This window comes from Corella eumyota, chromosome 4 (assembly GCF_963082875.1).
Source record: "Corella eumyota chromosome 4, kaCorEumy4.1, whole genome shotgun sequence".
Taxonomy (NCBI): domain Eukaryota; kingdom Metazoa; phylum Chordata; class Ascidiacea; order Phlebobranchia; family Corellidae; genus Corella; species Corella eumyota.
Genome location: NC_137493.1, coordinates 4,019,169 through 4,040,892, shown reverse-complemented (window position 1 = coordinate 4,040,892; position 21,724 = coordinate 4,019,169). Strand labels below are relative to the sequence as shown.

Below are 21,724 nucleotides of genomic sequence, written 5' to 3'. Positions count from 1 at the left end.
AACAATTTAAAAACAAATTATTACGCCAAGCAACGGTATACTAAAAAACAATATTTATTAATTATTAAATAAGAGTACTTAGATTTGAAGTATGTATTCTTTTATCGATTATAAGTCTATCAAGAGATAAAAAAATATTCAAATCTTTCATTTATTCGTTATTTGTTCTTTTTTTACATATTCGTCAATGTTATATATTGATTATTCTCTTATGTCTACTTTAACTATTTATACCCATGCGACTTATTATTTTTTTTAATAAGCTTGATATGTGTTCCCTATGATCGATAAAGTGTTAATCCTAAAATTTCGGTTGAGTTATTTTTGCATTTGCGTATTCTTAATTTACTGGAAGAGATTTGCACAAGCGAGATTTTAAAAGTAGAAAAGGCAATCAGTAAAAAGTGGATTGTAATACAAATAGAGTAGGCTTAACAAAGCTTTCTGTCTATACCCTTGTTTATTGTAGAGATGCATTTTTCATACGCGTTATACTTATTTTAAAAATAATGTTTAAAAAATAGATTTTTTTAAGTATATTTAATTTTTATTTTTTTATTTTTTTAAAGGTTGTTTATGAATTAGTTATAAAAGTTTTAAAATGAAAAATCAATGGTTTTTAGTTTGCTTCTGTCTAAATATTTTAAGTTTTGTGCAGTCAGAAAACAACGAACAATTAGGTAATAAGATTTATATTCTAATGAATTATATATAATGCTATTGTTAATTTTATTATTTTAAACGTGGAAGTAGGCATTGGCAGTTTTTTTTAATTAGGTCTCCAATTTCTCGATTGTTTTAAATAGTTTTTTTTATTATCTTTTTTACTATTTTTTAATTAATAATAAAAAAAATATAAACTTAAAAATATATAAAAGTTTATTATTTAAAAAAAAAAATTTCAGAATTTTTTTTAATAACCTTAAATAATTATAAAGGCCGGAAAAATACTTTTTAAACAAACCAAGTTTCTAGAATTCTGTTCAAATGACTATAATATAAAATATTACCAAATCAAATTAAAAACTAATTAAATAATGAATATAAAAAATAGTTTGAATTTTTTTAACATTAAATTGGTTTAATTTTTTGTATTTTAGATGTTATTCTTTCATCGAATCGAACTGGGGGAACATGTAAGGTCGTAATTAGCAACCGATGTTGTACGAAAGACCGAACTGTGAAACAACTTCAGAGAGTTCAATGTCAATGTGAGAATGGATATTCAGCGGGAACTTTTAGAGGCCAACCAGCTTGTGTTACAGGTATAAAAACACTTTATAAAGACTGTATAAAAACATCTTAATTAATTAATACAAAAATAAAATTTTAATAAAAAATAATTGAAAATTAAAAACAAAAAAGATGAGAATTTTGGTTGTTAAAATATATATACGATGTTAGTTTCTAATGAATATGTGTTGAATATTTAATAGTTCTAATTAAAAAACATTTACACTACAATATAACCATATAGAAAAAAATTATAAAAATGCTATTTCGGAATATTGTTGTCATGTATAAAATCATAAATTGACAAATACTTTTTTTAATTTTTTTGTTTAAGCATGAATTTTTATAATTAAAAAAGGTAATATAATTTAAATTAGGTAAAAAACAAGTTTTGGGGTTTGTTTAAACCTGATAAACAAAATATGAACATCTAATAAAAACTAATTTCTTTTTGTCAACCAATTTTATGCGTCAGGGCTTAGAAAAAAAGTCAATATTTATATTTGAAAGTTTATTAAATATAATCAATATTTGACATGCGAGACAATATATTTGTCTGATTAAAATGTGACTTGTAAAATTATTCTGTCAAAAAATCATTTTAAAAATTTTCTGATATGCAATTTAATACTGACAAATGAATGCTTTACTCATGGTGCTAACTAGAACTCATTTATTAAATAATAAACAGATAAGCCCTGGCGAACTGTGATTTCATTTCTTCATTGCCATTAGGAAATCTCATTATGTTGTTTTTGTGAAGTACTAATGAACAAGTCACACAAATATCATAACCCGAACATTGGTTTGAAATGTCGATAAATCGATTTTAAGGGATTCAAAAAACTTTACATGTTTGCATTTGAACTGAATTGCTCTTTTGGCACATACCATCATGTTTTTAAACAAACGAAGCATTGACGTTGTACATTATTTACCAAGACAATTGGGACCAACTGAAAAATTAGTTTAATGCATTTATTTAAAACTAACAAACTATAATTAAATTTTGGCATTGCTTTGCTTAGCATTTATTAAAATAATTTTATGAACAGCTGTTTTTCTTTTTTCAAAAGGTATTTTGTTGAATAAGAAATGAAGTATTATCTTTAAAACGCCCGGACTGACCATTGAATTAGCTAAACGTTTTTTATTGAGGAAGTTTTGTCCTTAAAACGTTGTTTAATGAATAATTTATAAAACAAATGACGGTTTTTGTTTAGCAAGTTTCTTGTGATTGTTCTCTTAAGGCTAATCAGAAATAATTATTTTAAAATAAGCGGTAAATTTCAAACACTATAAGATTGTGAAAGTTTTTTTGTTTTGCTTAAAAAAAATATAAAAAGGAATATAATTTCTATTTTAAAGGGTATTTGTCAAAATGTGTAAAATCAAGACTAAAATTCACTATAAACAATTTTTTTTTGTATTTTCAAGCAAATAAGGTAAGAATTACAAAGACTTTGTTATTATATTATAAATCTATTAAAGCATTGTGTTATATTTGTAAACAGATGCGATCAAGAGAGATTCAAGGTGGTGTGATATGGACCCTTGCATGAAAGACGAAACCTGTGCGCTCTCGAAAACGGAAGAAGGTTTCATACAAGGGTGGGAATGTAGAAAAGGAAATGAAATTAGAACAACAAAGGTTTAATTCTGTGTGTTTTTTGTGACTATAGAATTACACTACAACCACCGTTGGACTTTTATACATTGAAAGCGGCAAACTACTCATTGTGTGAATGTTTCAAAATTTAAACTATACAATATTTTGTTAAATTTTGTCATCTTTTATAGAAACTTAAATTTTTTTTTTTTATAGGTCACGAATTAAAGATACGTCATTTCACTGTGACCTTTAATTTGACTCTCTAGCGGCAGAGTGTGGTGTACTTAAACGACCAGACTTGTATTATTTGCAAAGTGTTACTGCAAAATTGGATAGCCTACCTCTTCTGTGATTGGCATTAAAAACCGTTTCCTGTTTGTAATATTTATTTTAAACACTAGATTTCTATATCTGCTTCAAAATTCTATTTATGTAATAAACTGCTTGCCTTTATTTTTTAAATAGCACAATTTTACTATTCGCTTTTATTTTTTTGCAGTTTTACATCAATATTTACTTATAAACAGCTTACTAGATTTATGCATTATTTATGGTACTTCCTAATAATATGATAAACAAAACATTGCTTATAGTGCCATATGATACATACGTTTAACTTCTGATTTAGATATTATTTTAAGAATTTAACGTAAATCCAACCCACACAAAAAAGTATTTTTACGTCGTATACTATAACTAAAATGCTCGGCTAAGGCATTAACAATTAAACGAGGTTGACAGTTTGATGAATTTAAGTGATGTAATATGTCAATTTCGATTTATATTGATCGATTTTAAGGCAATTATATCATGCTTTTTGCATTGGAGGCAGATTGGATTTTAAACAGTCAGGAAATGACTGTTTCCCTTTTTTACATAGCGCTTGTTTGAGCGGAACGCAACGCAACGCAACTAGCTACCAGTGGGTTGATAGTGATTGTACATAACACAACAAACAGTTAACTTAATTCAATTTAATACTGTATAGTCTAGTAGTGTTTGTATCAGCTTTAATTGCAAAATAACTCTAAGATTGTATAGCAAGAACGGTGTATAGATATTGTTATTCAATTTGTTTAGAATTATAAAAAAAACAAAAATTCCCTATATCAGTTCTGTTTTGCGTAATAACTATTTTCTATTAGCAAACACAGTATTGTTCTTGTTTTGTAAGTGCCTCTTTTTATAACATAACAAAAGCGTGTAGGTATACGTGGGGTTTAGGTTTAGGTATATATAAGCTAGACAAAATGTGTTGTTAAAAGAAGTTAATAAAATACACTATTGTAACCACTGACCGGGTTAAGAAAGCCACAGCTTATTAGCCGAAAAAAATGTCTAATTTCTTGTACCAAACGATAATTAATCTAATTTGTGCAGTCAGAATTTTGATTAGTGCGTCACGAAATACAATCAAAAAGGCGAGAAGTTAAATCTAACGATTAAAAACGTGAGCCCTAGGCAAGAAATGACATCATTTTGGTTGTGTTTGACGCGTAAACTAACAGCTTTAACACTTAAGCAAATTTTGGTGTTATCTTACCATAAAAATGTTAGCTATATAGCCTAGTAGTGCGTGTTTTTTCTTTGAGTATACCTTATAATAATAATATAATCGTATTGTCATAGGTTCTGTAAGCACGTGAAAGAAAATTTATTGTAAATGTAACATAGTAGAAAACAACGCTAAGAAAGAATTATGAAAGGTGTTTTCTGCCTAAGTTGTATAACATTACTGTTATTAGTTGTTTATGGGCAGCCACAAAGAAGTTTCACTTCAGTTATTAACTTGAACGACCCAAGTCTTGCTATAACGGATAGTGACTTCTGTATGGGAAATGCCAGCGGTAAGTTAGTTGTTCATAATTATACTAAGTATAAAACAGACAGGAACTTGTAATGACATCCTTTGTACCGGTTGGGTTTTGATTTATAATAACAAGCCAAGTGTTACGATAGTATCACGTGATATTGTTTCTGGGTACAAAACTGTTTACCATCAAATAAACCTAGATAAACGTCATTATATTATGTATCATAGCATGCTTTCATAAAACAGGAAATCGATCTCTTCGTATTTAACTAACTCGTCAGTGGTACATCATATAAATAAGCTTAAATTAAAGCTTTTTGATAAAAATTCTCAAATGTGACCTTTATTACCTTGTCAGTTCGTTACATGTCATTTTTAACAATTTTTTTTATAAAGTTAACAAGGCCATATCCCTACATTTTACTAGCTTTAACTAAAAAAGCATTACTTTATGTTTTTAACTTAAACACGATTTAAAACTTGTGCCCCATCTTTCAGTAATTATGATATTATGTGAGTAATATTAATAATATCTTGTTTAATTTTACAACGTTATAAAAAGCTATATGAAAACTAAAACTTATATGACTTGTTTGCGCGCTGCTTTTCTCATTAGACCTCTTTTGTTTACAGTTAGTCTGTAAACTTACATCGGTACTGGTGCGTAAAATAAAATACCCAAAAAATGTGTAGCTTTTCATTTCATTTCTTGTTTTTAGCTAAACGAATCCAGACAATGATAATTGGATCCAACAACAATAGAGATACGGTCTACATTGGTGCAACTAACAACGTACTTCAGATGTCGTCTGATCTTGTATTTGAAAACAAATATGTTACCGGGCCTATTGATGACGATGAAAATGGAGCTTGCTTAAGCCCACCTCATTGTCCACCTCGGACTGTTAAATGTGCGGAAGCTATCTGCACTAACTCGTTTAACAAAATCCTTATCGCGTACCGGGACCGCCTTATAGCTTGTGGCACAACGTACGGAACCTGTAACTTGCTTTTTGCGTCAAATGTGTCACATGAGTTTATGCCCGAAGACAACAGAATACAGTGTCATTCCACAAATTCGATAGTGTCGATTCGACAGCAAGCCCCTCCAATTGTCGCCACTGTGTTTGTTAACAAAGGAGAGGCAGACGATGATCTTCTTTACGTTGGAAACAGTGGATCAAGTGCAGTTAATGCAGGAATTATTGCTTACCTAGCACCTAGTTCCGTTAATCCGTTTTTTACACGAGTAGACAAAACTGAAAATTACATTACCACTGAAAACACAGTTTCCACATCTATATATGCTTGGTCTACTTCTACCCATTCGTTTATTCTGTCAAGGTATACTGGTGAGAATGATGGAATATTGTTTCATACAAAAATTGTTCGATTATGCCACAGTTCAATAACGCCAATTAGCCGCACGCTGGATGAAAATGACAGGAATTTTATCGAAGAAGCTCGCGGTAGATTATCATACACCGAAATTGATATCCGATGCAATGTCACCGGCATTTCATATACTAAAGCTATCCATGCTGAGCTTGTATTTGAAACGTTGTTTATAATGTTTGAGAAAGACTCAGAGTTTGTGATTTGCACCAAAGTGTTTAATGATGTCAACGACGAAATCAATTTTGCAAGGCGAGAGTGCTTGGAAGGCAAAAATAGAACCGACTTAGTGGTGTTTCATTCCGGCGATTGTAAATTTGTTCCTAACCTAACGGATATAAATGTAAAAGCTTGTTTACTAATAGTTACTAAAAAAACAATAAGCCAAAAGTTAACTTAAAAAGCTAACACATTTGTACATTATTATGTTTTAAAGGTTACCTGCGCTTACGACTTTGAGATAAGAAGTTTTTTGTCAACAATAAGAGTGGTAAAACCGGTTGATATGTTGCCCCAATTTCAATATCAACGACTCAACGCCAACGAAAATCCTACAACATTTACTATCGGAAGAGTAAACGATATCTTTTCCGCTTTTATTGGCACGTCTAGCGGTCGGCTGCTCAAGGTATCTTGCAGGCTATGTAAATACGTTAACATTAGAAAACTGATAAATAGGCTTAAAGTCAATATTTAAACTAGGATTCATATCCTGTGATGTGTTAAGAAATTAATATTGCGAAGGACTTTACTTTATAGTGTTTATGTCGCAAATTAAGCAATGAACAAGTATACAAAATGTTATATACAGGCTCGGCTCGGCGAATTTCCGTCCACTATTTCAGAAACCATAATTCTTGACCAATTCAATCCGATTTTAAAAAGCATTGCACTAAGCTCAGATGGGAACAGCGTTTACTCCATTACAGATAACTCGGTATTTCAAATACATGATAAACTATTTGTTTAATTTCGAATTGGTGGGCGTTATTGTTTTTGGTAAATTTGTAAAAAATTTGGTTTGTACGCCTTTTAATAGCATTTTAAGAGTACACATAACAGCTATGGTTTAGTGTATAACAGCATCTTGGCTATAAAATTATTTTTATGTTTATTTAAGGTTTTTAAGGTAGGCGTTGCTAGCTGCGAAACGCAATACCTTACCTGTGATTCCTGCGTTTCGTCACGTGATCCTTATTGTGGGTGGTGTGTATATCAAAACAGGTTGGCTCATGAAGTTTTTTTTTTTTTTAAATGTAATCTGTGCCTTGTGCCTACCTTCGTTATACCGTAAAGTTTTCACTTTAAAAACTAGATTTTTTTCTTAATACTACTTCGTAATGTTTAAATATTTTATGGTTTACACTTAGTAACACATTTTTGCTTTTTAGATGCACACAGAAAGCGATATGCCAGGGGTTCGAATCCGGCCAAAGATGGATAAATTCAACTCGCACTTCAGACCAGTGTCCTGTGATTTCAACTATTGCACCGAACGTTATAGCTTTTAGATCAACAGAAACGGTTGGTAGAATATAGTTTTTATTTAGAACGGCCTAACTAGGTTAGATTGTTTATATATTAGGAATTTTTTACCTTTTTGTGAGGATTTTAAATACAAATGCGCTTGCAATTGCTAACTAAATCACATAAAATATTTAGTACTATTTTATATTTTACTATTTCATTTTCCAACAAGCAATTCGTTAATAATTGACTGAATGAGCAAAATAGAAGCTCGTAGAGTGAGCATCAAAGTCATATTTTGGGATTGTTTTTTAGTAAATTAACAACGCAACACAAAAGCTTTTTTGCACAATATAAAATTTTCAGATTGTTTAAGCTTGTGACTTTGTTGCAATTTATTGCAACATAAGTGAAGCTGCGAAAGAACCCACCCAAAGGTTCAAAAACTTGAATAGGTTTCGTGAAACGGTTGTTTACATTAGCTTATAAAGGCTTGCAAAGGAATATGAATTACATGCTAAACGAAAGAAAAACGTCATGTGAACGTGTCTAGAAAGCTGGCCACTGTTCTAAAATGAGTCAGCCATTCACAATATTTATACCAAGCTTGCTAAGTAATTATCAAGCATCAATTTCCGAGAACCTGTTTATAAATATATATTAAGTATCACGCAATGCTGTGTGTTACATTATAATATAACAATAACAACCACATAACAGAAAAACATATATATATTTAAATCTTTTTTTGATAATTACAAATGATTGCACAAAAATATTTGACAGTTTCCACTGCTAGTTGTCGTCAAGTAGGTAGTTGTGTTACTACAGGAAAACTAACCCACACGTTTTGGTAAGCTGACAACCTATTAAATATACAACTTCGAGCACACGCGCTAGGCACATTTTCAAAACGGAAATATCGAGCAAATGACGTTCTGATTGTTGGTGCAATATGTGCTACACATTAAAGCGAGATAAAAAGCGACCTTGATTTTTTTTCTTCTCGGTGGTAAACAAAATATGCAGCCCATTCTGTGGTTTTGAAAACTTTTTAATTTGTTTGGCCTTTGGCACAAAAATAAATAAATATGATTTTTTTGCTGTTTTGGTATTGCTTTTACATAAGAATTTTAAAGAATTTAAAACTACTAACTGTTTTTTTTAAGTGTGTAAATAACAGGAATTTAAATATGTTTTACTTAAATGCTAGCTTAGTGTGTAGTCAATTTGCGTAATTAAGAATGTTAATTTTTGATTAATTGTTTGTATGTCAGGAGGTGATGCCCTTTCACGAATAATTAATTTATTGATTAATTGTTTTTTTGTGTTTGTTAAAACCTTTAATTCTTACTATTTTATTAACATTCCAAAAAAAGAAAAACTATTTTTTCTATATTGCTTGGCTAATACTGTATAATATACAACAGCTATTAAATTAGGAACTTATTAAAATAATAAAACTAAAATTATTTATTTTTAGATTGCTTTAACTTTGCAAGGGTCAGAGTTGTTGACGGGTTTACCATCACCTTATCAATGCGAGTTTCTTGGCAACGACAACATGGTAGTATCAGCTCCATCCAATGTTAACGGCGTTATTACCAGCTCACCAAACTGTAGATTTGACTCAGTTTCGAATTCAGCAGTTATTCCACAAGGATACGGTTTGTAAATTCATTTTTGTCAAGTTGATTTTTTGTTTCTATTTTTATTGTTTTTTAAGTTTCGGTTCGTTTTTTTAGTAGTGTAATTATGATTCCACATAAAATAAAACGTGCTATAACTATAACAAGTCTTGTATTTTTAAAGTATTAACAAAGTCTTTGTCAAGTTTTTATTAAGTTTTACTAATGCCTAAAAAGCTTAATTAATGAATTAAATATTAAATATTTAACTTGTTTATTGGGCTTGCTTATAATTAATTTTTGTGCATAATTTTTAAATTTAAATAATTTTTTTTAGACCATGTTAATGTGACGCTAAGCCTAAAATACGACGGTATACGAGTTGCTAGTGGAACCTTCCAAGTATTCGACTGCCAGCTAATCAGAGAAATTAACAAGTACAGCATGTAAGTATATATTCCAATAGGCTATAACAGTTAAATCGTACGCCTAATTCAATAAAAAATCCACCACAACGTTATTCAAAAGCTAAAAATGATATTTTGTTAAAAAAATTCCCAGTTTTAACGGAAGTATTTAAGTTGAAAAACAATCACGTTTATGTTTCCCTTACAAGTTAGTATCGTAATAGTTTGGGGTTTATGTGGCACAATTATATACTATGTATGGAGTTGTGACAAGAAAATATAAGTTTATTGAACTTTAAAATGTTTTTTTGTATTTGAACTTTTATATTCCAAAAAAAATGAATCACAATTTAGAAGAAAATAAACCACAATGTATATTGTGTTTTAACTTAATAAGTTTACGTAAAAGGTTTTTTGAATAGGGTGACCTAAGTACCTTCTTTTACTTAAGTATATAATACAAAAAAGGGTATATTATATAAAAAAGTTATAAGAAAATATATTATTAAAAGTTATAAAAATTCTACTGTATTTCAATTTAACGTTTTCAAAATTTCAGGTGTACTTCTTGTACATCCAGCAAATGGCCTTGCAAATGGTGCCTTGGTTCTAATACATGTACTAATAGCAATTGTCAAAGTAGCTCCACAGAAATTAATAACTCGTCCTTGTGTCCGCTTTTAACTGGGATAGCTTACCCCACACAACCAATACCAGTTGGTAAAAATCATGCAATTCAAATCAGTACAGTTCGCCTACCTGTGGTAAGTTTTTTAAAATAAGTTCATTGTAAGGTATTTTAAATCAGTAAAATTTGTGAGTATTTTTGTTTCATAAATCTTGATTTTAAAATCATCTTGTAAGTGTAGTAGTAGTCAATTGTAAGGTGACGACATTAATTAAATATTTATTTAATTTCCTTTGTTTGCAAAGTTGATTAGAGGCTGGCTTAGGTAAATAACCTCGCCTCTTATAAGGGGCGGTACTTCTGCGCATACTTTTTGTTTCAACATACTTTTGTTTTTACTATAAACAAATAACTTTTTAATTATTAGAATGTGGCGGGATTTCAAGACAAAGATTACACTTGCTGGTTTAATAATTGCGGATCAATAACGACATCTAGAGTAGTGGTTAACGTTAGTTCTGGAATTTTGTCGTGTACCGTTTTGGCCTCACAGGTAGCATAAAAAAACTTTTAATAATATTCTATAAAATTTCCCATTTTAATGTAAAATCTTGTTACCAAAGTATGTCATGTAATTAAAAGTTATTAAATGTTTAAATTTGTCATGTTTTTATTTGTTTATTAACTTTTATGTAGTTAACATGCGATGAGGCCTCGTTTGAACTTCAAGTCTCAGTCAGGATGGGGGAATATGTTATTGACAAAATGCCTGGCCGTTCGATGACAGGTAGAAGGGTATTTTTATACATGTTTCGTAATAAACAAACTAAGTAATGTTTAATGGTTAAATTTTGTAGTCGTAAAACGCTTCTGCTTTTTATGTGGTGCCGCTTTAAATGTTTTCTTACCTCGGTTCAGAATAATTTTTTAAGGGTAGATATAGGCTACAGTTTAACTGTTTTCTAACATTAAATAACTTTGTGTTTTTATAAAAAACATAACTTAGATATTGGGTATAATATACAAAAATATAAATCGAAATTATATCAGGTAATTTTAACCAAATCTTTAAAGTCCTATATTAGCGATATTTTTTACTCAAAAATTAATAAAGTTGGTGTCACTGAACATAAAAATGATTTTAACTTTAAATAATTTCGCCTACTTTTTAAGTTATACAACTTAAAAAAAAAATTGAAATTAATTTAAAAAAAGAAAAGAAAAGCCCTGTTTTTGATGACATAGAAAGTACTAGCGTGTATACATTCACTACGCTACTTAGTACTTTCTACGTCACACAAAAATATGGTAACCTGTTTTTTTACGTAATCATTTTCCAGTATATTTTTGAAAATTAAATTATAAGTACCACAGACATTTTTTAAAGGTTCTAAAGGCATTTTATGATTCATTGTCAACCATACTAACGTGCTATATACATCACCTACAAAATTGCAAAACTATGTTATTTTGGAACTAATGCGAAAAATAAAAAATTTTTTAGTTACCGTTTTTAACTGCAGTGCTGAATCTCTAAATTGTGGTCGCTGTGTTTCTTTTGGGGCTACCTTTTCGGAATGTGCTTGGTGCCCTTCTTCCTCTCCTCCCACTTGTGCTCCTGTGTCAACGTGTCAGTCCGGCTCGGTCTCAAACATTGATCAATGTCCTCCTCCTAAAATAAACAATGTGAGTGACTAGTACAATTGCTTTGCTGATCTAAAAATAAATATAAGGCCCTATTTCTTATGATATTTGTTACTACAGTTTTCTTGACCTTTGATAGGAAAACCTCTTTTTAAAACTAAGAGTATTTTGTTTTAGATTTTCCCATTGTCTGGTCCTGTTGAAGGTGGTACTGCCTTGATTATAGGTGGTCACAATTTAGGAACTCAGCCTTCGGAAATTATTTCGGTTATGATCGAAAATATAAACTGTGTGATTCAATCTGAATATTATGAGCCTTCAACAAGGTACTGTTTATTATAAGCACTTTGTCACATTAGCTGTATAACTTGGCCTTAGTCAAATAATATATTTTAAACCTTGCGCAATGACAGAAACTATTTCCAAAACTAAATTTGTGAAATCTATAAAAAAATTCTGTACATAAATTTTTTTGCGTTAATGAAATATTTGCTTCGCATTATTTTATTTTAGAATTCGATGTCTGACCGATCCAACAGAAACTGGTGAACTTAGCGGCTCAGTTGTTGTTCTAACCAATTACACTAACGTGACTGCTGTGTCATCTGAAACGTTTAACTTTAAGGTAATAATGGGTACAGTAACACCATAAGGTTATACACTTTAATTTACCAAAGTACTGTTAAAGCTTTAAAAATAAAATATTAGCACACACTGATTGTCAAAAATACAGTAACAAACTTTGTTAATAAAAATTACAATTTTTGAATCTAAAATTTCGAATTTTTAGGATGTCCTGGTTACAGGGTTCTCACCTGCGCTTGTATTGAATGGGTCAACAATCGAGATTACTGGACAAAATCTGGATGTTGGAAGCCTTGCTACTATAGTTTTAACAGGAAATGGCATAAACTACACAGCTATGTGTTTAAATAGGTAAAACTTATTATAACTGCATTAATCAGATTGTAAACAAGTTATTTAAAAAAAAATAAATTTTTTGTTTAAAGATTTAAAAGTTTCAGTGTTTGCGAAAACTACGTATTTTAACTTTTTGTTAGTTTTTGGCTACACTTTGCATATTAAATACTTGTAAAAATTCTTTTAGAGAAGTTGCATCGATGAGGTGTAGATTGCCAATTGTCACTCAACTTTCTGAATACAACGTATCAGTGAACATTGACTCTTTTTCTGGAGTTTTAAGTGAAATAACTTTTGTTCAAGTGCCAAGTGTATCAATTGAAACACCTATTTCAGGATTTCAGTCGTAAGTTTGATTGATACATAAGAAAAAATGATATAGCTTTAATAAATGGTTTAACCCAAGTTTTTTTTATATTGCCAAAAAGATGCAATCTAAAAAATATATCTTTGTTAATTTATAGAGCCGGGGGACGACTTACAATTCAAATGAGTAGTTTAGATGGAGTACAATTTGCGAATCTACAGATAGGACAAGGACAGCTAACGGTAAGAAAAATAATTAACAATATAAAATTATGTTAAATTTGCTATTTTATTTAATTTTAAATTAATTTTTTTATAACAAATTTGTAATTTTTAAGAGTTGCAACGTTGATAGAGCGACTAGTTCAGTGACTTGTGCTTTGTCCCCACAAACAACTTCATCTCGAAAAAGAAGACAAGCAGCATATAATGCTACTACTGCCCCTAATGGTGAGTTATTTGTTTGTTTATTAATTTGTAAACTATTCAACGTGAGAGCAGTAAATAGAGCTAATTTACCCAAACAAATTTTGTGTAAAATAAAAGTTAAACTGATATATTGGCCATTTTTTTACTTAAAAATTAATAAAGTTGGTGTCACTGAACACAAAAATGGTTTTAACTTTAAATAATTTTACCCACTTTTTAAGTTCAACAACTTGAAAAAAAAATTAATTTAATTAAAAAAAAAGAAAATTAAAGCCCTGTTTGTGATGACGTAGACAGTACTAGTTTGTATACATTCATTACGATACTTAATACTTTCTACGTCACACGAAAAAATATGGTAACCTGGTTTTTGCTGTTCATTATTTTTAATATTTTTTGAAAACTAAATTGTGAGTACCACAGACGTTTTTTAAAGGTTCTGAAGCCATTTTGTGATTTAGTGTCTGTCAACAATACTAACATGCTATATACAACACTTACGAAATAGCAAAACTCTCCAATATAGCAGTTAAATATAAAAAATCGGAAACAAACAGCCAATCAACCAAACCAGAGTCATTGTAAAATTCATTTGTTTAGATCCAAGTCAAACTGCTTCTCTTATTCTAAACGGAGTCCACCGCATTCCATTGGGACCTGTAACTTACGTACCAGACCCCAAGATATCCCCACAGTTGAACGAACTTCAATGTAACAGCGTTCCAGCAAGTGGAGAAAGCAATTCTGTTCCAAATAATACCCAGTCGACTTTGAGTGGACCAACAGATACAATTGAAATTCGGGTAACTTTTTGTTTGTTGCGTTAACTAGGCCTAGCTAATGAATACCTTTTTTAATATAACCACTTACGAAAAAAGACAATTTTTTTATAGGCCAACAAATAAGACCGTCCTTCATTACGCTTATATATCGTTTATCAGGCTCAATTTTAGATTTAAATTACATTTTTATAGATTAAATTACATTTTTTTAACTCTTCTGTTGCAATTCTATTTTTATCAGGGATCCAATTTTGATTCGACTGGCGCTGATCGATCGGACTTTCGCGTTACACTTACGCCACCTGGCGACGTAGATTCTATCGCCTGCGTGGTTACCTACTTAGACTCGAATTCTCTTTTCTGTCAAGCTTCTGCCAGCTTGCTATCAAGTAGTGCCGGTGAAAACCTGTTACTAGTGGTAAGTATTTTTATTGCTTTAAAAAACTTTTTCTATGTTAAAAAAGGATGGATATTTAAATAAACTATTTTTAGGTGCAATTATACAATCTTACACTCGAAAGGCAGGTGATGTATTGCAGTACTGAATTCCCTGTTCAAAAAGTAGCGATAGGAGTAGCGATAGGCATCTTGGTCGTGATTATAGTTTTAGTTTTTTGTTTTTGCTTTTGGCATCGAAGAAACAAAAGAAAACAAGCCGAGGAAAATAAAATGATTTTATCGAAACTTGATGACTTAGAAAATAAAACTAGAGAGACAGCAAGGAATGGTAAATCCTTGTTGAATGCTATCTTATTAGTCATAAATGTTGATTAATTAAAAAAAAATAATATTGCCACGCAATTTTTACTAATAACAACTGCTGGAAATTACATTTAAAAGTAACAAACAGTTAGATTAATGTTGATTTTCATGTTTTTTTAGCTTATTTTGAACTCCAAGCTGGCTATATGACCAATCTAACTGACAACATTTCAGACCGGATAACCTATCTTCTACCTTCTCAATATTTTACACAAACTCTGTTTAACGAACGTAGAGACCCTGTTTTAGATCCTTTGGTAAATTAAACTAGTTGTTAAAATTTCTAACTTACTAAATGATATTATGTACATTTCTTATATAATTTTGTTATTCAAATTGTATATAAAATAATTTAGGCACTTCAGCACATTTCTGCATCACAGAAGACTCTTTACTTGGACTGGATTAAGTTACTCAAACAAAAGGATTTTTTATTGATTTTTATTGGCACTTTAGAAGAACAGAGAAAATTTACCGTACAAGAAAAGTAAATAATACTTGCTTAAATAACTGCAGTTAATTTATTATAAAAGCCTTTTAGGTGGACATGTAGATATATAAATTTATATTGTTTACTAAGCTTCTTGTTTGTAATTGTTGTTTTATTAAACAGAGGAAAAGTTGCATCCCTTCTTACTATTTGCCTGTTTTCAGATCTTGCCTATTTGACCAGGTATTTAATCTTACGTTTGGTGATATTTAAACAATTTTTAATTTGGATTTTTTGTGGTAAAAAAACAAACAGGGTATCGTGCGTTAAATAAACATAAAACTCTTAATTGTTTTAAATTTATTTTTAGAGTAATGCTTGATTTGCTTTCCCATCTTATTGAAAAACATGTCGCCAAAAATCCAAAGCTTTTACTACGCAGGTACTTCTATTATTGTACTTACTAATTTATAAAAGTATTTAAATGTTTATTACCGCAAAAATTTAAAATAAGTAGATAACTAACATGTTTTTTAATGTATTAATAGATCTGAATCTGTCGTGGAAAAATTGGTGTCGCACTGGTTGTCAATAACTTTGTACGAAGACTGCATCACTGTAAGTTATGCAAAGGGCTTTAGAACACCAATCTTCTAACATTTTAGTATTTTAATTACAATTGCATTCAATTTTTTATGCAAACCATGAAACTGTTATTTTGTATTAATAGGAGAAGGCAGGAAAACCACTGTTTTTGCTAACCAAAGCAGTTCACTACCTTGTCAGCAGTGCGCCTTGTGACATTATAGCTAACAAGGCATTCAACAGTTTGAATGAAATAACGTTGTTAAGTTCCGAAATAACTTACGAAACTATGGTAATCAATCTTTTTTATTAACATATCTTCTATGTGAGATAGACAAAGCTATTAGTTTTTGTTGTAATTAACAATCTTTATAATCAACAATATTTTTTAATTGGAAAATAATTACTCATTGTAGCTGCAAGATGGCAAAAAGCGTTATAAAAGAAAGTTAACTTGGTCAGGGTCACGAAAGTTGTTTTATGTTTAGGCTTCCAAAGTCAGTCTTCAAATACCATAAATTAATAAAACAAAGTGTGATAAAACAAACTAAAAATTTTACTAATTGTTTTACTTAGACTCTTGATGCGTCAGTAATGCATAAAGATACAAACGAGGCGACTCCTTTTACTGAAATCAAAGTAGTCAATGTTGACACAATTACACAAGCCAAAACGAAAATTATTGAAGCTGTATATAAGGACAGGCCATACAGTGAATGTCCCAAACCAGACGATCTTGACTTTGGTGAGTACATCATTTATAATAAGATTTTTGAAGGGATGAAATCTTAAGCTCTTGTTTTAACTTATCTTTTGCTTGTTGGATTTTGGTCAACAACTGTTATTTTTACTATGATGCTATGGCTTTTTGATCAACTTACAATTTATTCAATCTCATATTTTGTATACTTTTCACTAATACTCAAAACAATAGGCCTATGTTAATTACACCATTGTATATTCAAGTATTGCTTCCTGGAGAAGAAGACAAGAAAGGAATTGTTTTATCAGACATAGACAGTGTGTCAGAATCTGAAGGAAACTACACGAAACTAAATACAATCAAATTTTACAATGTAAGTTTTAGAACAATTTCAAATTCACTACGTTGTAAAAAAAATTGTTATGGTGTATAGTGGGCACATGTTACTAAGCAAATGCTGATAATATTATGAGTGTTATATAAAACCATTTTAACCACTTTAGGTTCCAGACAAGGCAAAAGTGATTCTTAAACCCGTCAACTGCTTAAATGAAGGTAAGTTTTAAAATTAATAAATTGTTGTTGATAACATAGATGTTGTTAATAATAGTAAAACTATATTTTTAAATATATTTTCTATTTAAGTTTTTTTTTATAAAAATAAAGACTTTTTTGTTGATATCTCATGTTTATAAGATGACCAAAACGCTGGTGGATTTCAACAGTTTTTGGATCGAAATTATAGTTTTTCGGTCAACGCAGTTATTGACTGCAATCGCAGTTAGTATAAAAATAATTTGCACAATTTAAATTCCAAGCACTGAGTTTAATATCATTTAATTGATTTACGAAAAAATTGGCAATCAAAAGACTAAAATACAAGAAAATATAATTTTCAAATTTGAATTATTTGTTGGCAATGTTTAAACATTAAAATAAACACAGTTTACACGAAAGTAAAAATCGATATTTTATAATTGTTTTACAATCTTTACAAATTTATAACTACTTAGGATTTTTATATGACGAAGGTAAGTTATAGTGAGCTGTCACTTTCATTAACTATTTACAGAATTAACACCAAAATTAAACACCACATAAACGAAAGTTACTAAAATGCAAATTTATTAACTTTTAGAAAAATCTAATTAGCCAGTAGCAAAATTAATTTTTATGTAACAAATAGCATAAGCTTTTAACTAAAATTTAAAGCAATTGTGTATTAGTTTTTGGCTGCTTTTTAATTTTAAACAGATGCTTATCATCTATATAATCTGCTGCTGTATTGCTGTTAATTTTATTGTAACTTGCTTGCATTGATATAAAATATTACTTGTTTTTTTATTATGCTTATTAAACTATAAAAATAAATAGATATCCATAATTTTTTATTATTTAAACATTATCAAATAAATTGTGAAAAAAAGAATTTACTTATTTTTAGTGTCGCAAGATTCAAAACTGCCACTGTTGTCTTCAAGAAAAATGTATCACTTGGTATGTAACATTATTAAAGTCTGTGTGTTTTACCTTTTAAAATTGATATAAACAAGTATAAAGATAAGAATCACTTGGATAATTTGCAGTCACTTTTAATTTTGCATTTTAGATACATGCTGAAGACGAGACTAATACATCTTGTAACGGCAACGAAGAAGGAAATGCAAACGCTTTGCTTGATAATATTATTAAGCGACCATTTCAAGAAATCTATCTAACCAGAATGGTTCGATCAAAGGTAGTGTTAGTATCTTTGAAATACAATATTGTATAAGTTTAAAAATACATGGAATTAAACTTAAAAAAAACACATTTGTAAAATGAAAAAAATTTAAAATTTTTAAGTATTTAATCAATTATAAAAATACAGACGACATTGCAAGAATATGTTGATGATGTATTTAAATCGATCTTATGCCCAAAACCAATTCCTCGAGCGGTTAGATATTTCTTTCAGTTCTTGGATCGAGAAGCAGCCAAACACAAAATAAACGATTCCGAAGTTATTCATATTTGGAAAACAAATAGGTTTCTTAAACATTTTATTTGCAATAAGCTTTAGGATGTAAGGCCAAAAGCGATATTTTAAATGTAAAAAGGCATCGTTGGGCATCGTTTTTTTGGCCAAGCTAGATAAATTACTGCATTACATATTAAATTTTTATATTATAAACTAAGAAAATTCTTATCTTTGTTAAACCAAAGTTCTTACATAATTTGGTTTTGGAAAAAAAAGTTTAGTGACATTCTGTAACAGTAAATAAATTATTATTAAATTTGCAATCAATTTGTCTAACCTACCATCAGTCAATTATACAAAGTGTCTAGTTTTATGCTAAGTGATGTGATATTATTGGAAATGTCAAAATGAATTATATGCTTAATTTTAGTTTGCTTCTTCGTTATTGGGTAAACGTTTTAAAGAATCCTGAATTTCTTTTTGACACAAACAAAACAGCAATTGTGGATAGTTGCTTGAACGTTATTACACAAGCATTTATGGATGCCTGCACTACAACCAGCAGAAAACTGGGACAGGTAAATACAAACTTCGTTGTTCTATACTATTTTGTTTATAATATTTTGTTGTTCTATACTTGATTCTATATACTTATTTATTAACAAAATATTAATTCGTATTTTGATTTAGGATTCTCCATCAAATAAATTACTGTACGCAAAAGATGCTGACCGGTATAAGAAAATGGTGAAAGAGTAAGTTTTAAAATAACTTTTATAAAATTGAAATCTTAATGTAAAAAAATTTCGAAAGTTGCTTTTTACTTAAAAAATGTTGTGCAGTTAAAAATTTGTAACTAATTAATTAAACGCTTAAACAAATTTTAGGTTTTTTGTTGATATATCTAATACACCAGAAATACCTAAAAATGGCATTGATGACATGTTACAACAACAATCAAAGGTAAATTATCTTAATAAATATTTTTAGTACATGTGTAATAAGATGCATCATACTCTTAAATTTAATGTTTACACAATTATTTTACATTTAGGAATATTCGTCCAAGTTTAATGAACTAGTCGCTGCTCAACAGCTGTACGATTACTTAGAAAAATATCGCGAAGAGGTTAGTTATGTTTTAACCGATTTTTAAGGGTAGATGTTTATATATTTACTTTAATTATTATTTATTATTCAATTATAGGTAATCGAAGCACTTAAAAATGACAATCAACACACTTTAGCAAATTCTGTACAGAAACTTTCTCTTGGTAGTAATGCTTATGGAAATGAAACTACTGTTGTTTAAAACGACAAATATTTTGCAAGAACGTTTTTTTATAGAATTAAGGGTATGTGCGCCAACCCTAAAGAAATTATCTATTTTTATGCTGCCTAATATTTTAAGGAATCTGTATAATTAGCGGGCTACATTTACAGCTTTCCTTTTTTTAATTCGGTTTTAACGTTTTTACCGAGTGCAGTCAACTTAGAATGAAACCTATCTTAAACTGAGCAATATAACAAACATTTAACAATTCAGGAGTTTTCGTTTTAATTTTATGTAAATTATAGTGTTTTTATTTATGCAATGTTTACCCTAAACAAAATTGTTTCATAAAAATATAAAATCATAGCAGTTATTGTTCAAATTATAGCTGCACATTGCGTAGACAATATTGTGTTAAAGTATCAAAACCTAAAAACCAATACCAAGTGCAATAATAAAAAAATTATACCAATACCAAACATGGGATTATGAAATTAGATACTGTTATGTTAATACTGATTTATCCCACAGTTTATCTTTTTACGTTCTTTGTACTGAAAAACTGTTATTAGATTAATTTAATTCCAAAGTCAAATTGAATATACTTTCGTTACTTTATCTATTGTTAATATTCGTTTCTCTATGTATGTATGTGATATTTTATTACTTTAATTCCATGGCCTTGACTTTTTATTATGTATTTTAACATTATACTGTTTTATATATTAAAATTTATTAAAATGAGTAAGCTCAGCTTTGCTTGGAGTCAACAAAATAGTTTTTGGTAATTGTTTTAGAAACATATTAATTATTTAATTCTAAACTAACTTTAGTTTCGTTTTAATGTATACTGTGTAAGTTGGTAGTAAAAACCTACAAGTATGTGCCATGCCATGGCCATGAAACATAGATATAAATTTTCAGAAACTGTTGGTGCTGAACCATTAATAGCTGATGTTAAAGATATAAATGACACAGACCTTAAAATCCTACTATAAATCTGTAATCAAAACACGTTTGTTTACATTTTTCACTTGACTGATTTCGCTCCCTGAGGTTTTGTGCCGATTAAGTAAACTGACTTTACCTCATAGATACCTAGTTAAATTTTTTGGCGTGCACGTATGACATTCATCATTTTTTGGATTATAGTAAAGAAACTAAACGGATTAATAAATTAACTAAGATGGTAAGCTTAAGTACTAATCAGTTTAATGTGATAGTTTAAAATTTGGTCGGTTTAACACAATGTTAAGATCCTAACTAGAATGACAAAATTTGACCAAAATCGATAAAAAAAAAACGTTTTTTTATTGCAAAACCTTTTAAATTGTATTATAAGTCATCCTAACATTTTAAAAATCACGTTTTTACCAAAGTTTAGTAAAACATTTTTTTTCAAAAATAGCGATTTCTAGCATTTTCTTCAAGGGTTTAATAGACTTGCTGTTTTTACAAAATTTAATTGCAAAAAACTTTTTATTGCAAAAAAGTTTTTTTTTATTGCAAAAAAACTTTTAAATTGTGATATAAGTCATATAAACATTTTAAACCTACTTGATCTTTTTCACAAAATCAACATTTTTAAATTAAATTTTAATTATACCAATTAAAACGCATTGACCTAAATAGCCTATTTACAATAAATTATTGAAAAATATTAATATTTAATAAAGTTATGACACATTTACTAAATTTTTGCTAAGTTTGAAATTTAGCGTTTTCTTAGATGCGCACTGACCTCCC

The 21,724-nt window shown here is 29.2% G+C and overlaps 2 protein-coding genes across 5 annotated transcripts; both read left to right on the top strand.

Annotated features, from left to right (window-relative positions):
* The first annotated feature begins 601 nt into the window (after positions 1 to 601).
* LOC145749897 (chemokine-like protein TAFA-4) lies at positions 602 to 3,288 on the top strand. Its single transcript, XM_082565779.1, has 4 exons — positions 602 to 680; positions 1,101 to 1,265; positions 2,748 to 2,884; positions 3,059 to 3,288. The coding sequence occupies exons 1-4, from the start codon at positions 602 to 604 to the stop codon at positions 3,068 to 3,070; spliced, it is 393 nt and encodes a 130-aa protein (XP_082421905.1). The 3' UTR covers positions 3,071 to 3,288.
* A 1,190-nt stretch (positions 3,289 to 4,478) lies between these two features.
* Positions 4,479 to 20,727, top strand: LOC145750139 (plexin-B2-like). Of its 4 annotated transcripts, none has more exons than XM_082566091.1 (39): positions 4,479 to 4,692; positions 5,378 to 6,396; positions 6,490 to 6,681; positions 6,865 to 6,990; positions 7,174 to 7,277; positions 7,445 to 7,577; positions 9,004 to 9,187; positions 9,486 to 9,594; positions 10,115 to 10,319; positions 10,611 to 10,736; positions 10,880 to 10,970; positions 11,688 to 11,869; positions 12,005 to 12,153; positions 12,341 to 12,452; positions 12,618 to 12,763; positions 12,936 to 13,094; positions 13,213 to 13,297; positions 13,393 to 13,504; positions 14,084 to 14,286; positions 14,507 to 14,683; positions 14,758 to 14,992; positions 15,148 to 15,284; positions 15,384 to 15,514; positions 15,641 to 15,700; positions 15,828 to 15,899; positions 16,006 to 16,075; positions 16,188 to 16,334; positions 16,619 to 16,787; positions 17,009 to 17,118; positions 17,249 to 17,300; positions 17,759 to 17,776; positions 18,190 to 18,242; positions 18,355 to 18,483; positions 18,616 to 18,773; positions 19,136 to 19,283; positions 19,396 to 19,460; positions 19,593 to 19,668; positions 19,760 to 19,834; positions 19,913 to 20,727. In XM_082566091.1, the coding sequence occupies exons 1-39, from the start codon at positions 4,545 to 4,547 to the stop codon at positions 20,015 to 20,017; spliced, it is 5,772 nt and encodes a 1,923-aa protein (XP_082422217.1). In that variant the 5' UTR covers positions 4,479 to 4,544; the 3' UTR covers positions 20,018 to 20,727. The 4 variants fall into 4 exon arrangements, 3 of the variants coding, with proteins under 3 accessions (XP_082422217.1, XP_082422216.1, XP_082422218.1); XM_082566090.1 differs by lacking the exon at positions 17,759 to 17,776 and adding an exon at positions 17,442 to 17,525; XR_014283666.1 differs by lacking the exons at positions 17,759 to 17,776; positions 19,913 to 20,727 and adding an exon at positions 17,442 to 17,525 and having other exon boundaries at positions 19,396 to 19,462; positions 19,594 to 19,668.
* Positions 20,728 to 21,724: the final 997 nt, after the last annotated feature.

Bases quoted from the DNA above. Each gene is read 5' to 3' on its own strand.
- LOC145750139 (XM_082566090.1), top strand. From the start codon at position 4,545: ATGAAAGGTGTTTTCTGCCTAAGTTGTATAACATTACTGTTATTAGTT. The intron at 18,774-19,135 runs GTTTCTTAAACA...GCTTAATTTTAG, and splicing joins CATATTTGGAAAACAAATAG to TTTGCTTCTTCGTTATTGGG. The intron at 19,669-19,759 runs GTAAATTATCTT...TTTTACATTTAG, and splicing joins TGTTACAACAACAATCAAAG to GAATATTCGTCCAAGTTTAA.
- LOC145749897 (XM_082565779.1), top strand. From the start codon at position 602: ATGAAAAATCAATGGTTTTTAGTTTGCTTCTGTCTAAATATTTTAAGT. The intron at 681-1,100 runs GTAATAAGATTT...TTTGTATTTTAG, and splicing joins AGAAAACAACGAACAATTAG to ATGTTATTCTTTCATCGAAT. The intron at 1,266-2,747 runs GTATAAAAACAC...ATTTGTAAACAG, and splicing joins CCAACCAGCTTGTGTTACAG to ATGCGATCAAGAGAGATTCA.